The sequence below is a fragment of the Phycodurus eques genome, chromosome 18 (assembly GCF_024500275.1).
Source record: "Phycodurus eques isolate BA_2022a chromosome 18, UOR_Pequ_1.1, whole genome shotgun sequence".
Classification (NCBI taxonomy): Eukaryota; Metazoa; Chordata; class Actinopteri; order Syngnathiformes; family Syngnathidae; genus Phycodurus; species Phycodurus eques.
Window position 1 is genome coordinate 10,605,099 of NC_084542.1, and position 21,534 is coordinate 10,626,632.

A 21,534-nucleotide genomic window follows, 5' to 3' on the forward strand; every position below is an offset into this window, starting at 1 on the left:
TGACATTAACAGTCTCTAAGTCTATGTACCAACTTGATGTACGACTGTCTGTGCAGCTTTAAAGATCTGATTTTCTTTTAATACTTACCTGTAGTGAACATGTGTGACTGTCGCCGACCTGTATCCAAAAATCCATGTCTGGATGTCCATGGGCCGTGCTTTGGGATAAGCTATGGTCACGTCTATCACCCACTGCAGGCCTTTGCGCTTTTTGCCTAAAATAGAACGGACACAAACACCATAATGATGATGATTATAAACAAGCTAGTATGAAAGATCTGCACAGTACTAGTGAATTTGCGTCACTGGTGAGGGGAAAGAAAAGAAAAAAAAAAAAAAAAAAAAAAAATGGTAGTAAGGTCCTAACTTGAGTAATATTGGCTGAGATAAACATTCATGAATTACATTTTCAATCAATATATTATAAATAACTGTCATACATTGTGTTAACTCCTTTTTTAATGTTTAAATCCAATTTTTTTATACATTTCCAGTTACATATGACTGGCAAGACACCCGACCAAACATGCCAAAATGGCAAGAATAAACGTCGCAGGTTGGAATGCTACTAGCCTAAGGGAAACTAGAGCAATTGCCACGATAATACTGTATCAGATGTGTGTGTGAGGACTGATATAATGCACTCGATTCCTACCTGCCCAAGAGTGCAGCACCTTACCTCACAAACTGTTCTAATCAGAACAGATAGAAGGTAGAAAAACACTTCATTTTTGCAAGTAACTATTGTAACTGCATCAAACTAGTCAATGTGTTGCTATTAAACAAGTAGTGGCATTGTTACAGGATGTATCACTTTACTTTAGGCAGAGGTAGCAGGGTTCCCCTCTGCTGTCACAGACCAAACAAAGCAATTCCAAACATGTGGCAGAGCCGTCTTGGCAACTGACGCACAAGAATGAAAACAGAACAGTATTACTGTGTGGCGAGCTGGTGTTTTTCTTCAGCTACCTACAGACAAAAAAAAAAGTGTGAGTTATATACACTGTATGCCTTCTCACTTTTTCATTGGTGATTAAATAAAGTTTATTTTTTATTATTTTATGTTTTAAAGATATGACGGTGGTTAACTAGCTTTACATACAGACAGTTAAGAATGTTAAAACATTGCTTGTATGATTGATTAATAAAAATTTTCCGGTGGGACAGACTGATCATGAAATTGATTTGTTATTTCCTTGAGGATATTTTAGAACTTGAAACCAGCATTGCAGAACAAATACTGTTCAATTTTTAACATTGTCAGACTGGCATAATAAACGGATTCTGTGGCCTGAAATGTTTTACTGAGTCTGTCTAATGCAGCGTTGTTTTATAAAAACTGAAATGTTAAGCAGAACGTGAACACAGGACATATGGGTGAATGGTCTCATAAGAGAAGAGACACAGTTGTATATTAGTATAGGGTGTGATTTGAAATATGACTATATGACTAAGGCGAGTCAAGTTTATTTGGATGGCACCAGGCATAGACAAGGCAATTCCATAGTGATATTTTGACAAAAGCATGTAACAGAAATGTTATGAAGACACTTGGGAACTGTTTTCAATCCATTCATTCATTTTCTATAGCGCTTACACTCATTAAAGTCACGGTTGAGTTGGAGCCTATCTCAGCTGACTTTGGGCAAGAGGTTGGGTACACCCTGAACTGGTTCCCTGCCAATCGTAGGGCACATATAGACAAACTACCATTTACACTCCCGTTCACATCTATGGAGAATTTCGATTATGAAATGATGTATAATTTTTGGGGCTACACAGGATTTTATGGACTGTATACAAACCTGTGTTCACTGAGCATATGTGTCAAAGAATAAGAATGGCAAGCCAAAAACCAAGGCACATGTTGCTGGCTCATTTAGGCCAGAGATAAAGTGACTTGACGGGCATCCTTGGTATTGATGGGAACGGCTATAGCCATTACAGCGTGGGTAACTGGATCCTGAGCTTTGTCCTAGTGCGTGGAGAGGCAGCCACGGTCTTGTGTGTGCAGCGGGCCAAAGTACGAGGCTCTCAGCCAAGGCGTTGATACAGTGACAAACCCCTCTGTAATAAACGACAAAGGTGTGTCCTTCAGCAAACACTGCCAGGGAGACAACTGTAGTGGAAGGTACTTTGTTTGAAATTACACCACGAAAGTAGACTGAACACTCCCTAGAAGCATGCATATGATTGAGAGGGTCATTTGGTTTATCATGATCTGATGCATGCCATGAACTTTGCCTGAGTGCCCACTATCTTTTCTCCAACACACATCGTTTATCAGTGTTTTAAACCCAGGAGAGACTGAATGGCCGGTACACAGTGGCACAAATATTTACATCAAATCCTATTTTCTGTAAGTGGCCCATTTGTCTCTGAGTGAGTCAGCAAAAATATGGGCACCTCTGCAGAGCATTAGGGATGGTCAGGGTGAGACGACGCTTGCACAAATTAACACACACAGAGGACATAGGGACATAGTACTCTTCAGGGTATATGTTTTTTTTCTGTCTTTATGTTTAAATGTCATTAGCTACATTCAAGCGGAAGGACAAAGTCTCCAGCACCAACCTGGTTGCTGCGTCCAAAGAAGGCAGCTAAAGCGAGAACATGCACATACAGCACGTGGCCAATTAAGCGATACATCTCCATTGTTGTGACAATCTCTTCCTAAAGAAGGATGTACTGACAGTGGTTTGCATCAAGCCTCAAGCCTCAAGCCTATAAGGCACACAGCTGAGTCACTTTTTTAACAATGCTGGCCAAAACAATCTTGAGACTAAAACAACAACACATCTTTCAAATAGATTTTTTTGCGTAAGAACTTGTTTTTATTTCCAGTTACCCGTGATAGGAAAGCAGTGAAGCAGTATTTACTGTAAACCTCTGTCCTGGTTGCTCAGTACAATATGGTCGATAATAACGCAAATAAATAAATAAATACATTTAACCAAAAAAAAAAAAAAAAAAGGACAGAATGTACACCAATCTGGCTCCTCTTCACTGCACGTCAAAGTTGAGGTTGAGAACATGTTTTATTCCCTTCATGTGCATCCATCCAAACCTATACCACCTATCTCATTATAGGTGGTCTAGAGGAGGCTACCCCAGAAGCGGGGTGTAATTGCAGGGCACACATAGACAAACAAGCGTTCACACCTTTGGAAAATGTACTCTTCAATGTACCAAACACATGTTTTTGAATGTGGGAGGAATCTGGACTCCCTAAAAAAAATTTCATGCCCATCTTGAGTTTTTTTTTTTTTCATGCCCATCTTCAGTTTTTTTTTTTTTTCTTCCCACAGCCTACCCCAGCACATTTTGTCTCAGTAGTGTCATCTGTCAATCAGTAGAATGTCATGAACTTATTTTCAAGAGAGCTAATTGCTTCACACACATGCAAGAGAGGATACAGAAACCAATTCTTGCGTTTTATTTACAGCACTTCATCAAAACTAATTACTGTATATAAATGAATGTGTTTCTGTTGAATAAAAGGTCCTCAATAAAAAACAATAAATCTATCCATTCATCCATTTTCTCTTGTACGTGTCCTTATTAGGTTGTGGTTGAGCTGGAGCCTATTCCAGCTGACTCTGGACAAGAGATGGGGTACGTCTTAGAAAGCTCACCAGTCAATTGCAGGGCACAAATAGGCAAACCACCATTCACACTGCCATTGCCAGTTTAGAGTCTTCAACGGACCTAACATGCATGTTCTTTGGAATGTGGCGCAGCTTCAAACCCAGAACCTCTCGACTATGAGGTAGACATGCTAATCACCAAACCCTTTTATGCCCACATAACACAGGTTTAAAGAGAATTGGAGAAAATCCAAAAATACAAATACATTTCAACCATGACTGCTATGCAAAAAAGTAAAGACTGGCTGTGGCTGGTGTTTGGAACTGTCTTGAAGACAAATTAACCCTCAAATGTGGTTATGTGGAGGCATCTTCTTTCTCGTCGATTATTTTCAAGGTGTGTCTTTTAACAGAAAAATGACTAGCAAATAACCATAGAGCTTTCGTAGATGATGTCATTTCTGGCACTTCTGTATGTGTCACTATTCAACTGTTAAATAGGAGTCACAAAGGACAGAAATCATGCAAATGCCCAATGCAATCCATAACAAATGCAACCGTTTACACAAGGTTGGTTCTCAATGAAATCAGGGTGGTATTAATATGCACATTTACGGATTAGTTACCTGTCCGGTTGGTTGTCCCGCTCTCATTGCTCACACTGCCATTCTCATGCTGGGCTGATAGAGTTTTCAGGATGACGTGGGTGGCACCAAGGCGAGGCAGCGTGACGTGGGTCAAGTGGGGTAGAGAATGCTTTTTGGCAAACGTCTGGCTGGTTTCCCTCCGTTTGCGCAGGAAGCCGCCCTCGGGGAACAGAACTATCCACTTCCTGTCACGACTATGGTAATATTTGTCTAGGTGATCCTTCAAGTAGACCAGCTGCTTGTCTCGGTGGGCTTTACCCTAAAGGAAACAAATGCATGACTTGACACCCAAGAATGTTTGCTATGTTCCTTCCATCCGTCGTTCTCTGGACGAACAGAGTTTCACCCAGATTTGGTTTTCTTTGTTTATGTATAAAAAATAAAAATAACAACAAAAAAAAGACCTTAAATAATTAATTAATTAAAAGGTCAATCTACTAGGATCAACTACAGGTTCGGGGGGGATAGGGACTGAGCCCTGCTGTGAATAGCCAAAAACAATGCGTAATTGACGCCCACCCAAAAAGGGTTGTAATTGCCTATATTAATAGTCTGTACCATACCTATACCACAAACTATGATCCCAAAACACATAAATATAATTTCAAAGTCATCTTACAACATTACATTTAAAAATAAACATCTTACAGATTACTTGATTCTGGCGACTGATTCAGCGTGTGCCCCGCCTCCTGCCCGAAGATAGCTGGGATAGGCTCCAGCACTCCCGCGACCCTTGTGAGGATAAGCGGCTCAGAAAATGGATGGATGGATGATTTTTGACGTAATGCACCTAAAGTGCACATGCGACAAAAGATCTTCCGTAACTTCCTCCATTAACAACCCAGTAGCTCCTACTTGACATACAAAGATCATAAAAAAACTAAACTTCTTTGACACCAATTACTACTCTTTTTCATCGAGGGTTTTGGTGCCATCATGTGGCACCGTAGGCCACTTCCAGATAGAGCACAAAAATATGCAAAGACTCAGCACCAGATTTTTTTAGTAAATAGCCAAGGATAGGTTCTGGAGAAAAGTATGCAAATTTGTTCACGAACCGCGAAGAGGCAGGGATTCACTCTGTTGGGAAATTTAACGATCATCTAATATACTGTTCTGTTTTTTTTATTTAATACGAAGGGAAGGGGATAATCTTTCGGAGTGTTCTGAACTTCTGTTTCTATCCCAGTGTTGTACAGAGCGGAATCATGGTTCATGAACAAATTGCTACAGTGGATGTCTTTGTGAATGAAGCTCAATTTTTCATAGCTGATGTTTTTTTTCCCTTCTAAATCAACAGTGCCTCTGTTATTTGCAGCCAAGTTGGATCGGATCACAGTTGCACTCGCCTCAAACGTACCACGCCACGGTTTGTCTAGAGATGTACTGAATGTAACTGCTTTGTTTACTCCTGACCCAAAGACACTGTACCAATGTGGGAAATGAACTCGAGTTTGATCAAAACAGCATTAAGTGCGTTAGTGTGAATGCACACTGATAAGATATTTGTGTGAGCATACGAAGGAGCAAACTACAATAAAAAGTTAGTGGCAGCACTACTGCAGAGCACTCTGATCAGCAATAATGTCACGCCATGGATGTGAAAAATGACATTAGGGACATTAGCGGTGACAGGAAGGAGAAGAGAGGATTGATCTCCAGTAAAGTACAGTTGGTCAAAAACCAATTTAAATGCATCAGAATACAGTCTTTTGACTGAGTTATACACTTGCGTGGCATACCAATCATGTACAACCCCTATTCCAATTAAGTTGGGACGTTGTTTTAAACAAATAAAAACAGAATACAATGATTTGCAAATCATGTTCAACCTATATTTAATTGAATACACTACAAAGACAAGACATTTACTGTTCAAACTGACACAATTTATTGTTTTTAGCAAATAATCATTAACTTAGAATTTTATGGCTGCAACATGTTCCAAAAGTTGAGGAATGCTCATTAAACACCTGTTTGGAACATCCTACAGGTGAACAGACTAATTGGGAACAGGTGGATGCCATGATGGGGTATAAAAGGAGCTCCCCTGAATTGCTCAGTCATTCACAAGCAAAGATGGGCCGAGGTTCTCCTCTTTGTGAACAAGTGCGTGAGAAAATAGTAAAACATTTTAAGGACAATGTTCCTCAACGTACAATTGCAAGGAATTTAGAGATTTCATCCTCTACGGTCCATAATATCAAAAGGTTCAGAGAATCTGGAGAAATCACTGCATGTAAGCGGCAAGGCCAAAAACCAACATTGAATGCCCGTGACCTTCGATCACTCAGGCGGCACTGCATCACAAACTGACATTAATGTGTAAAGGATATCACCATGTGGGCTCAGGAACACTTCAGAAAACCAATGTCAGCAAATACAGTTCGGCGCTACATCCGTCAGTGCAACTTGAAACTCTACTATGCAACGCAAAAGCCATTTATCAACAAAACCCAGAAACACCGCCGGCTTCTTTGGGCCCGAGCTCATCTAAGATGGACTGATGCAAAGTGGAAAAGTGTTCTGTGGTCCGACGAGTCCACATTTCAAATTGTTTTTGGAAATTATCGACATCGTGTCCTCCGGGCCAAAGAATTCCACCTACAAAAGCTTCAACAATTAGTGTCCTCAGTTCCCAAACGTTTATTGAATGTTGTTAAAAGAAAAGGTGATGTAACCTAGTGGTAAACATGACCCTGTCCCAGCTTTTTTGGAACGTGTTGCAGCCATAAAATTCCAAGTTAATGATTATTTGCTAAAAACAATAGCTTAGCAGTTTGAACATTAAATATCTAGTCTTTGTAGTGTATTCAATTAAATATAGGTTGAACATGATTTGCAAATCATTGTATTCTGTTTTTATTTATGTTTAACACAACTTCCCAACTTCATTAGAATTGGGGTTGATGTGTTAGGGCTGGGGCAACTACAAAGTCCACTCACACTGGAACGTTAGGTTACACATGGACAAATATGCACTGGGCATGCAGGTCCTATAGCTAAAAATAAATTTTACTATGTAGACATTGAATTTGGTTGTAATTGTGTGTCCATGCAGTCCAAATATTATCATTATTATTAATAATATTGGCGGCACGGTGGGCCACTGGTTAGACGGTCAGCCTCACAGTTCTGAGGACCGGGGTTCAATCCCCGGCCCCGCCTGTGTGGAGTTTGCATGTTCTCCCCGTGCCAGCGTGGGTTTTCTCCGGGCACTCCGGTTTCCTCCCACACCCCAAAAACATGCATGAATTGGAGACTCTAAATTGCCCGTAGGTGTGAATGTGAGTGTGAATGGTTGTTTGTTTGTATGTGCCCTGCGATTGGCTGTGCCCTGCGATCGCCTCCTGCCCGATGATAGCTGGGATAGGCTCCAACACGCCCGCGACCCTAGTGAGGAGAAGCGGCTCAGAAAACGGATGGATGGATGGATTAATAATATTTTTTAATTCTCTACAGATGTTCACAGTTCAGTTCATAGACGCAATTGTTAGCACATGGACACTCAATAGTTAACTGATGTGACCATGAGAACTCTGTTGCTAATCAAAACAGCAGCACCGAAGCACTTAGTCTCCCAGATGAATTAATGTGTGGAAACTCACAGCATGTTGTAAACGAGTTCCCTGCGCAGCGGTTAAGATATTGTTATGTTTTGTTGAGCTAGCGTCTAGCGGCGATTACTATTCGAGTAGCGTCTGATGTGATCACTTCTTGTGTGCGTCCATGTTTAAGTTAAGGGGAGCTAGGACACTTCTGCCCAGTCTACCTCACTTTTCAATGTTTCTTCACATTTCTCCATAGTACTATGTTTTTTTTTTAAAATGAATTATAGTTGCACTTTACATAAATTATAGTATACCAGTAACATTGTATAAAAGAATCACAAAAAAAGTGTTTATAAAAATAAAGGCTACCATTTGCGGAAAGAAGGTAACTAATATTTAGTTTTACTGACTAGGATATTATATCATAGCCAGTGTACAGTATGTGATATTCATAAACGCCAAGCTAATGTGTCTAAAATAGGATTCTCGTCCCACGTGTGAGTGTGCAGCCATTGCTGCTGTGTGCATGGGGCCTCACAGACATGTCTCGCCACCATGTGCACAGCAGATGCTTGCCTGCCAGTAGCTGTGTGAGGTATTTTGGGGAAGGATGTCAACAATGCACACTAGAGTGCCAAAAGGGATCAGAGAAATGACCAAGCCAATTCAGGCTTGCCCGAGGTAGAGGGCAGAAGATGCTTCGGCCTTGACACAGTGCTCTACGAGGGATTTTGAGGCAAAGCATGTCTGTGGCAGTTGAGAATATTATTAAAAGCAAATAAATGCTAGACTCTTCCTAAAAATGAATCAATAAACCCTTAAAACACGCATCATGTTCCAGGAATTCAGGGAAGATAGCATTCACAGTATATTCCCAATGGGTGTCTGTGTGTTGGCTGGTCAAAGCCGCCTGCTCTGTTGCAGATGCCCCCACAACAAAGGGTTAGTCTGACCCAGCAGGGCTGACCAGCCCACACCCCCCAGACTCCACACACTACTGTCCATAGTGGGTGACCTTCACAGAGGACGCCACCGCCTTCAGAAGCCTTAACGCGTGTAGGCATTCCAGCTGGGACAAGCAGATGGGTAGTGACTATACTTTTGTGGAGTGCAATAAAAAAAACTAACTTGTAGCAGCCGTGATGTTAAAAGGAATTTTGTAATGGACTAATGGTTTATGATTTTTTTTTTTTTTAATTAATAAATAAAAAAACTGTTTTTTAGTCCTGGAGCCTTCTGGGACAATTGGTATGTAGGCAGATGAGAAGAGGTCTGAGTTTGAGTAAAATTCAATCCATAAATAAAAGGTATGAAAGGTGAACAAGAGTGTGGTAGTATTTTATGGTGGGGTAAACAAAAAGGAGTGACGATAAACCTATTTAACATTTCACACAGTATTACGAGCTCTTACCTGTCTGATGAAGAAGTCACCATGTATGAGGGACACTAGACCAAAGTTTGTGTACTTGAACACATGGTCCATTAACCACATCATTTTTCGTACCACCTGAAAAGAAAGAAACAATTATAGGCAACTATAAAAAATAAATAAATAAATAAAAACTTCCTTTGTGAACAAGCAAGGTCAGTGCAATAAATGTATTTATTCCGTACACCCTACTAAATTTAAGAGTCCTTATCAGCTACAATAAAGTATATGCTGGAAAATGCCATATATCCTACATACATATAACAGCTCTTAGGTGATATCCTATCCCTTATCATTTCTTGTGCAATTTAAATAGAAACTGCTGCTAACTCTGACTTGTGAGAATAACTGTTCCACTCTTTGCTTTCCTTAATTGCCCCACAAGAAAAAAAAAGAATTCGGAATCTGAATGAATATGACTTGAGCCACATCTTTTAACTACATTTCCGCAAATAGATTCCTCTGCTCTAATAATATAGGGTTGAATAAATGGCTGCAGCCCCTCAGTAAACACCTGGTACAGGATGCCATTTGATGCAACTCTTAATTTCATGTTTTCAGAATGATTTCAGGAATTGTGATGCCACTCCATTCAACACCAACATTATAATCATATACAGGTAATATGCAGTACAGTATCCGTCTTCTTACCATGCCCTTGTCTTGCAGGCACATCATGAGGGTGCACACATCTCCTGTGGATTGATGGTTGACAATGACCATGGCTTCATCTTCAGAGATGGGCCGCACATCATCACCCCATTCCGTTACTGCGAAGCAAAAAAGATACAAAGTCTTCAGCTCTCATCCTTTATATCATGTGACACATGGACTCTGTTTCAAATATGGCAGGAAAACGGCAACTCCCCATAATTATCAATATCCATTGCCTTACTGATGGTCTGAATTACATTAAATGTGTTGTTGCCCACCAAAATCTGAGAACATTACTAAGAAGCATATTTTTAAAATGATTTAGATTTTCAGTTGCAGAATTTGTAAGCTGTGTATCATTCTTTAACGAAAACACGAGTGGTAGACAAAACACATTCGATCTTTAATGAGATTCAGATTAAACAATAAGACATTTCAGTACAGGACAAACAGTAAAACAAAACATAGCTATAATGAGATATAATAATTAGATGGTTCCTGCTCATATTTTCCAGATAATTACCAATATTTATCAAATTCTGCAGGGGTATGTCAATTGATTAGTACAACTATATAAAGGAGCCTACTAGATATCTAAATCCTTGTCGCAACTAGGGATAAACAGAATAAATCGTTGTTTTATTCAGATTTTGGCTAACTGACGGAATTCATTTGAAATGTTCAATGTCAACAAGGAAATGTTCAAGTAAATGAAGCAGCAAGCTGAGTGTATTAATGAGCCAGGGCCAAATAATATCTTGTCTTAAAGAGGCACTGAAGAAACAAAGAGCACATATTTAGGTCTTAAAGCTAAAGAAAGAGAAATAAAGTGTGGTGCAGAACTGGAAAATATAATTTTAATTAACCACAGTCCCATATTAAGCTTTATTATTAATAATAGTAGTTAGCATCAATGTATACTTTCTTTATTTCAAGCAACTACTCCAACAGTGGCTTTGTGTATACATATTAGATTTGTTGGTTGTCATGGCCGAAACATTTTCACATGTAAAAAGCTGCGTGTCGTTGCATTTTAACAGTCCATTATTAAGATTATTAAGCCTTCACCACACAGGATACTCTAAAGCACGGTACAGAACCAGCACTTTGTTTTGTTGTCAAAGTGATAAAAATAATATGAAGAAAAATATAGCCGCAAGCTTCTTTTCCTCAGGCTAAATGGCACAGTGCACCAACAAAGCCTTAGCTACCAAGAAAACAATATGCAACCATTATTAACATGCAACATTGTTCCCTTGTGACAAAGAGCTTTCAACATGATGATGATGCACATGAATTACCACCTAAAAGAGTAAATTTGAAGTGGCCTTTGGTACCCTTTTCCTAGTTTACATTGTCGAGCATTTATTCAGAGCATATAGGCTATTTTACAAGCCAATTGCCAGTGTGTGATTGTTGACAACACAGACAAGAGCTTAAACAAAAAGGGAAATGTGGCTCATGTCTGCCAAGGGTCGGAAACAATAGGTCTCCCAGAGAAAAAGCTGATCCATTTGCATTTTAAAGTACACTTCAGCAGCTCAGCATATTAACCGAGAACCATGGAGATCCGCTAAAAGCCCGAGGGTGAAAGGATTCAGCTGAGATGCAGTCATGTGCGGGGAATCCCAAAAGTCATGGGTGGGTCAGCTCAAGTTGTGTGATGCAAATGTTGCAGCAGTTAGGCCTCTGCAAACAGTTTCCTCTCTAAAAGGGGAAGGTGAAGTTTGGCTTACTTGGAAGAAAGAAAAAAAGGCCTGTACTGCGTTTTCGAGGCTACAAGTTTCACATTAAATGACGTAAGAACATAAGGCGGTACACCATAGCGCTACAAGGTGGTGGCAAAATAGGAGAGACTTATTTGGAGGACAGTTCTGAGTAGAAAGAACAACCAAATTTGGCTTCATATTTTACAGTATACATGGCACTTGTACAGGAAATAATTTGGGCAAATTTGAGTAATCGTTTCCAATCGGTTTTACTGAGAAATACTACTCGACATGGTTGTTTGCCAGGGTAAGGAGAAATATTTTATCCAAGAGGCTGACTGCAGCAATGACTCCATCTACTACAGACAGATTCCTTGTATGTTTTAACATAAATAAAGATGATGCTGATAAAACTGCAGCGTCTCGAGTTGAGTTGCAGCAACAGGGTTAACGAACATTAGCATGTGTGATTATAAGCAACCAGCAGCGGTATTCGTGGGTCATGGTTGGAGCCTCAAATGACAAGGTAGTAGAAATAGTAGCTGATTTTGCCAATGGCACAGCAGCGACTAAAGCCATAGCAAACAGAGTAGGCACCATGCAATTTGAAAAGGGGAAGCAGCTTCATGACAAACACACTCCAGAAGAACACACTGCAAGCTAAAACGTGATGTGAAAATGAGATGGAGGGACAGAGTTTGCCTTTTGTGCCCCCAAACAATTCTCCTGAGAAAACGGAATTGAGATCTCACTTGAGGGAAAAATGATACCACTGTGACACTCGGCGTGAGTTTGTGTGTGTGTGCGCCTTGAAGGCGATGTCATTTCATAAGGAGCGTGCTCTCCTGCTCGCTGATGTTCCCATTGTCGCCGGGGACGAGCATTAACGATATCACAGAGATGGGTCATCTGTCAGATAGAATACATTAGGGAAATTGTCTTTGAGAGATGACACAGTTAGCGTAGCAGGGTGACAACCATGCTACAGGCACAGTGTCTAATCCAATAGTGGTGGTCAGTTAAACTTACTGTGCACTCGTTCCTCCCTCTCTAGAGGCAGATAAGAATTTGGCTACTGACCCTTCAAATTAATCTCTCGTCACCCCAGTTGTGACTTGTCTGGCAAGCCATAGAACCAGGACAAAATTGTCATTAATATTCAAATCTTTGGAGTCGAGCTGGAGACCAAAAATCCTTACAGGTAAATACCATTGTGACTGCTGTATTTATCTAAATAAAGCTGAATCATAGATATTTAGTGAGTAAATAAACAGCACAGTCACTTGAATGGATCAACCCCTTCCATGTTAATTATTCCACTTGCGCTTGAGATTTTGTACTAAAGACTGAGGCAAATTGGCTGATTTTTTTTTTTTTTTTTTGCCCTCATCAAAGAAGTACAACAGTCATTTTACTGGGTAATGACATTTTTGCCCCCACCTAATTAACACATTTTTACTCAGCTGCAGAAAACAAGTGACTTCACACATTTCAGCTTTTTTTCCATACACAGTATATAGATTTACCAAAGTGTAATAGTGATATGCCAAAAATAACCTCTCTTTTTATACAGGCACTAAATTGGTGCACAGCATGCGTCTTTGAGATCAGTACGTGTAGTTCTTACTTAGGAACAGACACACATTGACAATGTCATTACAAATGTTCATAGTGATGATGGTGTTGATGTGCCAAAAAAAAAAAAAAAAGTTTTTCAAACCTGGTGTCAAAATAGAACTTCAGTTTGAAAACAGTCCTCTTGACACAGGTATATTAGTGCGTACACACATAACATGTCTAACAATAATATTTTTTCTTGTAACAGTGCAATTAAAGTTTAATTTGATGAGATGCTTGACAGTCATTCTGGCCATTGTGTTAATGGTTACAAATATACAATTTAAGTCTCATAACATTACAACTATATTCTTGTGAAATTATGTTCCCCCCCCCCCCAATCAATTACAAATGATGTCTTTTTCCTCATCATTTACGACTTTATTCTGGTAAATTTACTACCTAACTACCTAATATTTTGACAAATCTATTATTGTTTTGGCTCCAATATTCTCTTCTACAAAATGTGCATGTATGATAATACAGTAACAAGTTATAGGGAGATTATCCATTGTTGATGATTTATCCCCATGTTAACAACCAGGTGCAGCAAACACTGTAAAATGAGGACAACGTCAGTCAAGTACGGTCTGTACACACCCACACAGTCCAGAGAATAGGTCTGAGCCAAGTAACTGACAACACGGATGTGGGTGTTGCATGACTGCACAGAGGCATTAACAAATGACGAGTAGTGGAGATCATCCACGTTCATTTTTCACACGCAACTTTTTGCCAGGCCAAGTGTTAGATCCCCGTTGATGGTCACCATTTGGTGACGAATACAGGGTGACAAAACTATACTTTTAATTTATTTTTACCCAACAAACCTCCTGTACTGTCCAGTGTGATTGGTCATTAGCTGACAGCTCACCAGAAACCACAGAGGACAGGATAACTGGCTGTCCTCACCTTTCACATCTAGTTTGGTTAAAACAAACACTGGCCAGAGTGCTCTGATAGTGCCTTTTGATTGGTCAAGTATGAACGCTACCGCCCGTACCAAGGTACACACCAAACAAGCGGAAAGCAATGATGAGTTCATGCATCTCTCTCATTTTAGGGTTAGAAATCATGGGACACAAAGTATATGTGCCAGCCATTGTCAGGGACAGGTTAAGGGCACAGAGGATGTCCTTTACTCCAATGATTGCCAACAACTGTGCCGCACATTAGTATGATGTGGGAAATAATGAAATTTCACTTAACTGGTACTAAAAGGATTATTTATTTACTATGAATAATGTATCTTTGTTGATCTATGGCCGGCACGGCGGACGACTGGTTAGCACATCTCCCTCACAGTTCTGGGGACCGGGGTTCAAATCCTGGCCCCGCCTGATTGGAGTTTGCATGTTCTCCCCGTACCTGGGTGGGTTTTCTACGGGCACTCCGGTTTCTTCCCACATCCCAAAAACATACGTGATAGGTTGATTGTGGACTCTAAATTGCCCAAAGGTGTGAATGTGAGTGCGAATGGTTGTTTGTTTCTATGTGCCGTGCGATAGGCTGGCGACCGGTTCAGGGTGTACCCCGCCTCCCGCCCGAAGATAGCTGGGATAGGCTCCAGCAGCTCGCGACCCTAGTGAGGATAGGCGGTCAAGAAAATGGATGGATTGATGGATGTTCATCTATGCCAACTATTTAGTGACAGCCAGAACAATTCATGCTCTTCCACTAAATGACAGACGGTCCAATTAACCTGTGTATCTTACCTGTTGCCAGACATGCGATACATACTATACATAGCCTACAAACAATAGCTTTGTGTTCAACTAAACAGGCCCAGACTTGACACTGAGTACCGTAAGTGAATTTGTTGAGACAAGGTCATCATTAATTCACTTTACTGTATATACTTTTTGTGACATTTTTATTTGGTGGCGTGCCATGAGATTTATCCTATACTGTATGTGAAGATAAAATATGTGCCTGAATCAATAAAACCTAGGGAAAAACTGTTTACTCTGTGTATTCTGTGATAGGCACATAGTCAAATGACGTCTTGTGACACAAATCGTGTTACATCTGCATCTTTGATGTCTAAACAGACCACTCCAATCTTAGGTAACATGCAGCAAAAACTCAATCAAACAGGCTTTGGTGGACCTGTTTGTGTCCACTGTGCGTGCGTGCGTGTGTGTGTGATAGACATCCCAGTGAGACCTCAGAAGGTTTGCCTGCTTTTATCAACAGCAGGTCTAATGACTAACAACCCACCACAGGGGCAATGCAGGCCTACAAAGCCTTTAGGGACTCTGGACTTTGGAGGAAAACTCTAAAAGGCATTATTTCTACTCCATAGCCTGACCAAACATTCCAGCGACACCTTTGCATGCTTTTACCAACTAGACTAGGGCGTCCACCTCTCTAACAACACTGTTTGCAGGGCGCGAAGAGCAATGTTTACCTCTTTGGTTGCTCCTTTCGCAAATGTAGCATCAACACTTTATGAACTGATCTTCACAAGTGAATCTGTTGGCAGGAGACTCAACCATCTTTCAATTGACCAGATACTGCAGACAATATGCGGTACGAGTGAAATCATCACCCATTGAACCTAATCTTCTCATCACAAAAAAATTCAACTTCAAACTTATAACATTTAGTGTTATAGTGCACGTCATTAAGGTGCTTTTTTTGGATAACAACAGGTAAACGCGAGTACACGGGGTTGTGCCTGCGAGTGCGTGACAAATGACTGACACCTCATGACCCATGCCTTGTGTCTCTGATTGGTTGTTTTTACCTCAGGCACGGTGGTTTCTCGTATGTCAAATTATAGGTACAAGGTGGGACCAGAGTTGGCAGGTTTTTTTCACAGATTATATTTTACATGTACTACTGTAAAGTCATGATGACTGTTTTAACAAATACAACAAAAAGTGTTGTTGTTTTTTAATTGAGCACTTCCCCTCAAATAGTGGAATCATAAAAACACACTTTAGGTTGTATGATCTGGAAACCGACTGACATTTGGGGCAAATTATTCCTCAAAGGTCACGCAAAACATCGTGTTCAGTCAATGGTGTGGGACTTTAGCTAGGTGATCCTCTAAGTCAACCAGTAATATGTAACCATATTTCTTATTACAACGCATTAAATCAGTACATGTCTCCTGGCTGCTCAGTTCAACATGGTTACATTTTTAACAATTTAATATCAATAATTAACAGTAGCTCAGCTGATTTTGCCGTGTTCATTTATGGGAAGAGGCGTAACTCCCAGGCACACACACTATTCTTGCCTGTACACATCACGATCACGTGTACCTCACCTATCGTCGGAAATAAGATGAGCACACACTTATTATTTAGGTTTTACGATGCTGCAGTTGCTGATGTCTAAACGTTTGTTAAAGTTTTACACTTTTACAACAGTTTACGAGGTTAAAAATGACGATGCGTTAAGTAGGCACAACTCTGTCACCAGTTAAACAGGACATGTCAAATGGTGAGTAATTTTATGGTATTTTAGTTTTATACCCCAAAATGTCCCACGGGTCGGCCTGTGAGTCGGCTGGCTGTGGCCCACCTCCAGCATGGAAGTCCCACAGCCCCTGGCACAATGGGGCGAAAACAGACAGGGGACGAGGACCAAAAAGATACAACTTATGATCGATAAGTTAAAATCTTACTTAAAACATTCCCCTTGATGGTTTAAGAAAAAACAATAACAACACCACCGGAATAGATTAATTCAATTTACATTATTTCTGAGAAATAGATTCTGAATCCAAACAAATCAGGAGGTCCACTAGCATTCTTGAACGCTGTTCACAGCTGCGGTCTTCATTTTACTACAGTAGGTTATAAGCACATCACAGACATTGTAAATTTGGCATTGCTTCTAATTACTATATAGTCTTAACAGGTCATGGTTCTGCCCCTGTTTCACAATATTAACTGTCTTCCAAAGAAAGTCATCTGATCCTAAGCATGAGTGTGTCCATGTGTAGCCTGTGAGCCTCTGATATCTAACCTCCATAGCCTGACGATCTGCAAGTCATGCAAATGTAGCATAACACAATACCAGGTGTTCTATAGGCTGACAAGTATCCATTATTGATCAGTACACCTTGTTACGCCCTATGAACACCACTTACAATTAGTAAGCATTTTGCTCACAGCCCCCGTGCAACCAAACACCACAGACTGCATGAATCAAGTCAAAGACATTCAGCCCAGTAGACGTGGGAAATAATACAGACGGACCCTGGTGATTTTTTATCATATAACACACCAATTAATTTCTTTGGTGGTTAGAGTAACAATTAAAAATGTTACTATGGCTTGGCTGTGTCTAGTGCCTCAAGTAAGGCTCTAGTTATTGAATGTTGAAGTAGAAGGAGATGTAATAAAAGTGCAAGAATTGCATATGAACAGATGCTGCCTTAAAAGCATAGGATGGTGCGAAGGCGTTACACTAACATATCTTGCAAACAAAACATTAGCTACGCAATCCGATGTAGGAGTTATATGCACAATTGCTAAAGATAATGCTGTGGTTTTTAGGGTGAGACATGAATTCATTCAACAATACAGCCTATTTTAAAACTGTGAATGCCTTAAAAACCCTATAAAGTGAATTTAGACATTTGTTTCTCAATACTGACTGAGTACTATGTGGTACTTAATTGGGGAGATGTAGCATCGAACTGTTTTTCACGATTTCAGTTCTCCATATTTTTTGGATGTGGCTAAAATAGCGCTCAGTGACACACTTGGGCATCCATCATGATTACCACCTCCCCCACTATATAAGAACTTGAGCGCCTTTGTTCGCATCAGTGGTTATTGGGCATAATTTAGTTTTTTTTTTGGCAGACTCAAATGCCAATTAATTAATTTCAATGCAATTATAATGGCCGTCAATTATTCGCGATCTGGCCCGGTCCCTGTCCCCTCCAAATAGCGGAGCTTCACTGTACAACAATACCCCGCCTAGTCGCGCTTTGCCATTCGCCAATTCACCATTTTTTTGTTTTAACTTGTCCTCTGATACTTGCTGAAAGCTCACCTACGTATTCGTGTATTTGTGCCCTTTCTATGAAGCTCTAAGACGCAGCCCTTTCTATGAAGCTCTAAGACGCAACAAGCGGCGCCAAAGCCCATACTAAATTGTAATTGGTCTCAAGGAAGTACAGTATGTTGAAGTGAAACATTTTGATTGCGAGGCAAAGTTTGTTTTTGTATTTATTTCTTACCTGTGTAGCCTGCGATCCAGCCCCACGACGACACCATGGCCAGCAGCCATTTAAACATGAATCCCTCAACGTGCCAGAACGTGGAGCTGTGCCATATTCTCAGGGGCTGCAGCACAAGTAGGTACAGGCAGTAGGACGGGATGGCTACACAGTTGTTGATGAACATAAACACGAAACGGAGCACAGCCTTGAGCAGAGTCCAGCCCAGTTTGCCGGCCCCGTCCAACAGCTGGGCCATCGTAATCCACACCGTCTGGAAGAGAGAAAAGGACACCCTGAGGCGTGTATGTGTGTGAGTTTGCACATGGACAAAGCAATCTGTGCACTTGGGAAGTTAAATGTACTGTAAATCTGTACTGTACTGTAATGAAGCATACTGATGCCGCACTATTGTTATAACAATAACCCTTTTTCACATATACGTGAACTTTTCACATTATTTTAAGATATGATATGGATGGTAGTTTAAGTTTGTTGATTTTGGAATAATACTGCATCATGTTTTTTTCGATTGATATTTAAGTTAAAAACTTTTGTTCAATAAATGTTTCTCCCGTTCAGCCTGCGACCAAAGGTGTGCATTTAATTTTGGCCCCTTGTATGATTGAGCTTGACGCCTCAGCTCAAGTGGGTCGGTTACATTTTTTTTCTCCCATACAACCCCATGCATTTTTACAAAGAGTACTCATAAGAATCCCATCCATGGTGCTCAATAACTGCAGACTCTCACCATGTCTCAAGCCAAGCATGAAGTAGAATTCAATTTAATCGTGTAAACGAGCCTCTTGCTTAACACCTCTTCTATCATTTCAAACTCTGCGCTTATCTTGTTTTAACGTGAAAATAACCTATAAATAACTTGATAATTTCACATATCTTGAATGGAGGTGTCACAAACAATTGATTAAATGACTATTTTGATAACACATTATCATAGAAAAAAATAATAAAAATAGTACCAGTTCAACCAATGAGGGGAACAAACATTAAATAGCATGCAAAGAAAATGCACATTTGAAAAGGAGTGAGAAAAAAGTAAAACCTACATAATCTCACCCCTTATACATAAATTCCAAAATTACATTTGCTCCCATGCAGCACATTATCAGTAAGGAATGTCTCCTTTTTATTTAATATTTTTGTGATTACAATTTATGTTATTTCAAGATTAGGGCTGCCACGATCAAATATTTTTAGAATTGATTGTTCTGTTGATTTATTTTTATATTTTTGATTCATGTGAAGCGTTTTGAGTTGCATTTCCTGTATGAAAAAGCACTTACAAATAGTTTTATTGACTAATTGGTTGATTGAATAGATTTATGGGAAAATACCCAATTTAATCTTTTACAAAAAAATGAAAAAGGTGGGTGAGTACAACACCACTCACTCCCTCTTATGTGATATTGCTTGTTTTTTTTAAAGTTTTGTTTAATCACAAAACAATACCAAATAAACAACAATAATTGGTTAATAAACAGTAATAGTAAAAAAAATCCAGCAAAATAATCCGAAATACAAACTATTCGATTAATCTATGATCGATAAAAACAAATCTTGAAATAACGTGAAAAATATGTAATAAAAATAAACGTTTCGTGAAAAAAGCATTTTTTAAAATGGCAGCAATAATAGATGCAAATGATAATGCAAATGAACGCAGCGCTAACCAATTGGGATCGAGGCCATCCATTATGTGGAAGTTCAATGAGAATGATTTAAGACTGTGTCTTCGCGCTAGCTGCTTTGGCGCCTCCGTAATGCGTGAAAAGAAGATTGGACCGTAGAAGGACAGGACTTCATGACACGCTAGCTAGCGCACTGAGCTAGCATAGCGGAAAATCTGAGCAGAACCCCTTGTGTGTAAATACACGTGATAAACAGGCTTGTAGGCTCTTCAAAGGAAAGCGCAGATACTTGACTGGCCATTAAATGTAAGCGCCGAGCCTGAGCCATTGCGCTGCTATCTTGTATGTGCACTTCACTTCCAGGATATAGTCAGACCCTGATTTTGACTTGACGTCTGGTAGGTGGTTACTTACCGAATTAATGTCACAGAAGCATCCAAAGAGCATTAAAGATGGAGCAAAAAGCGAACGAGTTGAAGCCAGGCGAACGCCGTCATGTGCAGGGAAAAACTTAATCCAATAGGTTAGCACATTTTTGAGCAGATATGGTCCGTTTTATGGTCAAAACTAGGGACATCGCTCAATTCGTCTGGTGTCGTCGCTACACTCCCAGTGTACTAAAACCGCAATCACACCCATCGAGGCAGGCGACGTTATCCAGGGCTGCTCGCTCAAGGGGGTCGAGTGAATCCCGGCGGGCACCGTTAGCCAGCTAGCTCGCTACCTAGCCAGCGAGCGAGCGAGAAGCTCCACTTGAGCGCGGTCGGCTCCATCGCAGTCAGACACCGGAGTGATAATTCCACCGATGCATCATCACCGTGATGGTCATCGGGTTCAGACTGCAATCGAGTTCCTGTCTTCCGTGAATGAGAGAAGCCCCAATTCAGGCGTAGGCGTCTCGACGGCAAGAGTTAAACGGGATAGACATAAAGCAGTCAAATGGCATGAACGGCGATGTTCCGCTTGCAGGCTGGCCAGACCCGTTATCTGCTTTAAATCGGGATTCACAAGGCAGCCAAGAACACAGCGTATATGCAGATGTAGCGGGAACGAGTCGTAACCCTTCAAAATAAACAGTTGTACCCCAACAAGCTAATCAAGACACACATTAAAATACATAATTTGCTAAAACTTGGGAGTTTCATCAAAACAAATTTCATGTATTCATTTGCTCTCAAGTACACTGCGCTAACCTTTTACATTGGGTACAAAATGTTGCCCTTTATTCTGAAATCTCATAGCGGAAATCACGCATTTTACTCTTTCTCTTTTGCTCACCTGGTACCAATCTCCACATCCCCGAAGTGCGCAAGCTCTCGTTGTCAAATGATGATGCTTTTATTATCTTGTTAGCATATCGATCGTCACTACATCCTGGTATAGTTTCATTACTTCGCAAGCGAGTGGGGTATGAGTTTAATGTTGAAAGTCAAGTACTTGGTTTCATGTTAATCTTGGTATTTAAAAAAAAAAAATATATATATATATATATATATATGTAAA

At 40.2% G+C, this 21,534-nt stretch overlaps 1 protein-coding gene across 1 annotated transcript in view; it reads right to left on the reverse strand.

The window, feature by feature from the left end:
* Positions 1 to 21,025, reverse strand: part of lpgat1 (lysophosphatidylglycerol acyltransferase 1) — a 30,360-nt gene extending 9,335 nt beyond the window's left edge. The window contains exons 1-6 of the mRNA XM_061704789.1: positions 20,446 to 21,025; positions 18,404 to 18,656; positions 9,869 to 9,987; positions 9,200 to 9,295; positions 4,214 to 4,493; positions 89 to 215 (exon numbers count right to left, since the gene is read on the reverse strand). Coding sequence (XP_061560773.1) covers positions 89 to 215; positions 4,214 to 4,493; positions 9,200 to 9,295; positions 9,869 to 9,987; positions 18,404 to 18,656; positions 20,446 to 20,478 — 908 coding nt within the window. The 5' untranslated portion in view covers positions 20,479 to 21,025. The remainder of the gene's footprint in view (positions 1 to 88; positions 216 to 4,213; positions 4,494 to 9,199; positions 9,296 to 9,868; positions 9,988 to 18,403; positions 18,657 to 20,445) is intronic.
* Between the last annotated feature and the right edge of the window lie 509 nt (positions 21,026 to 21,534).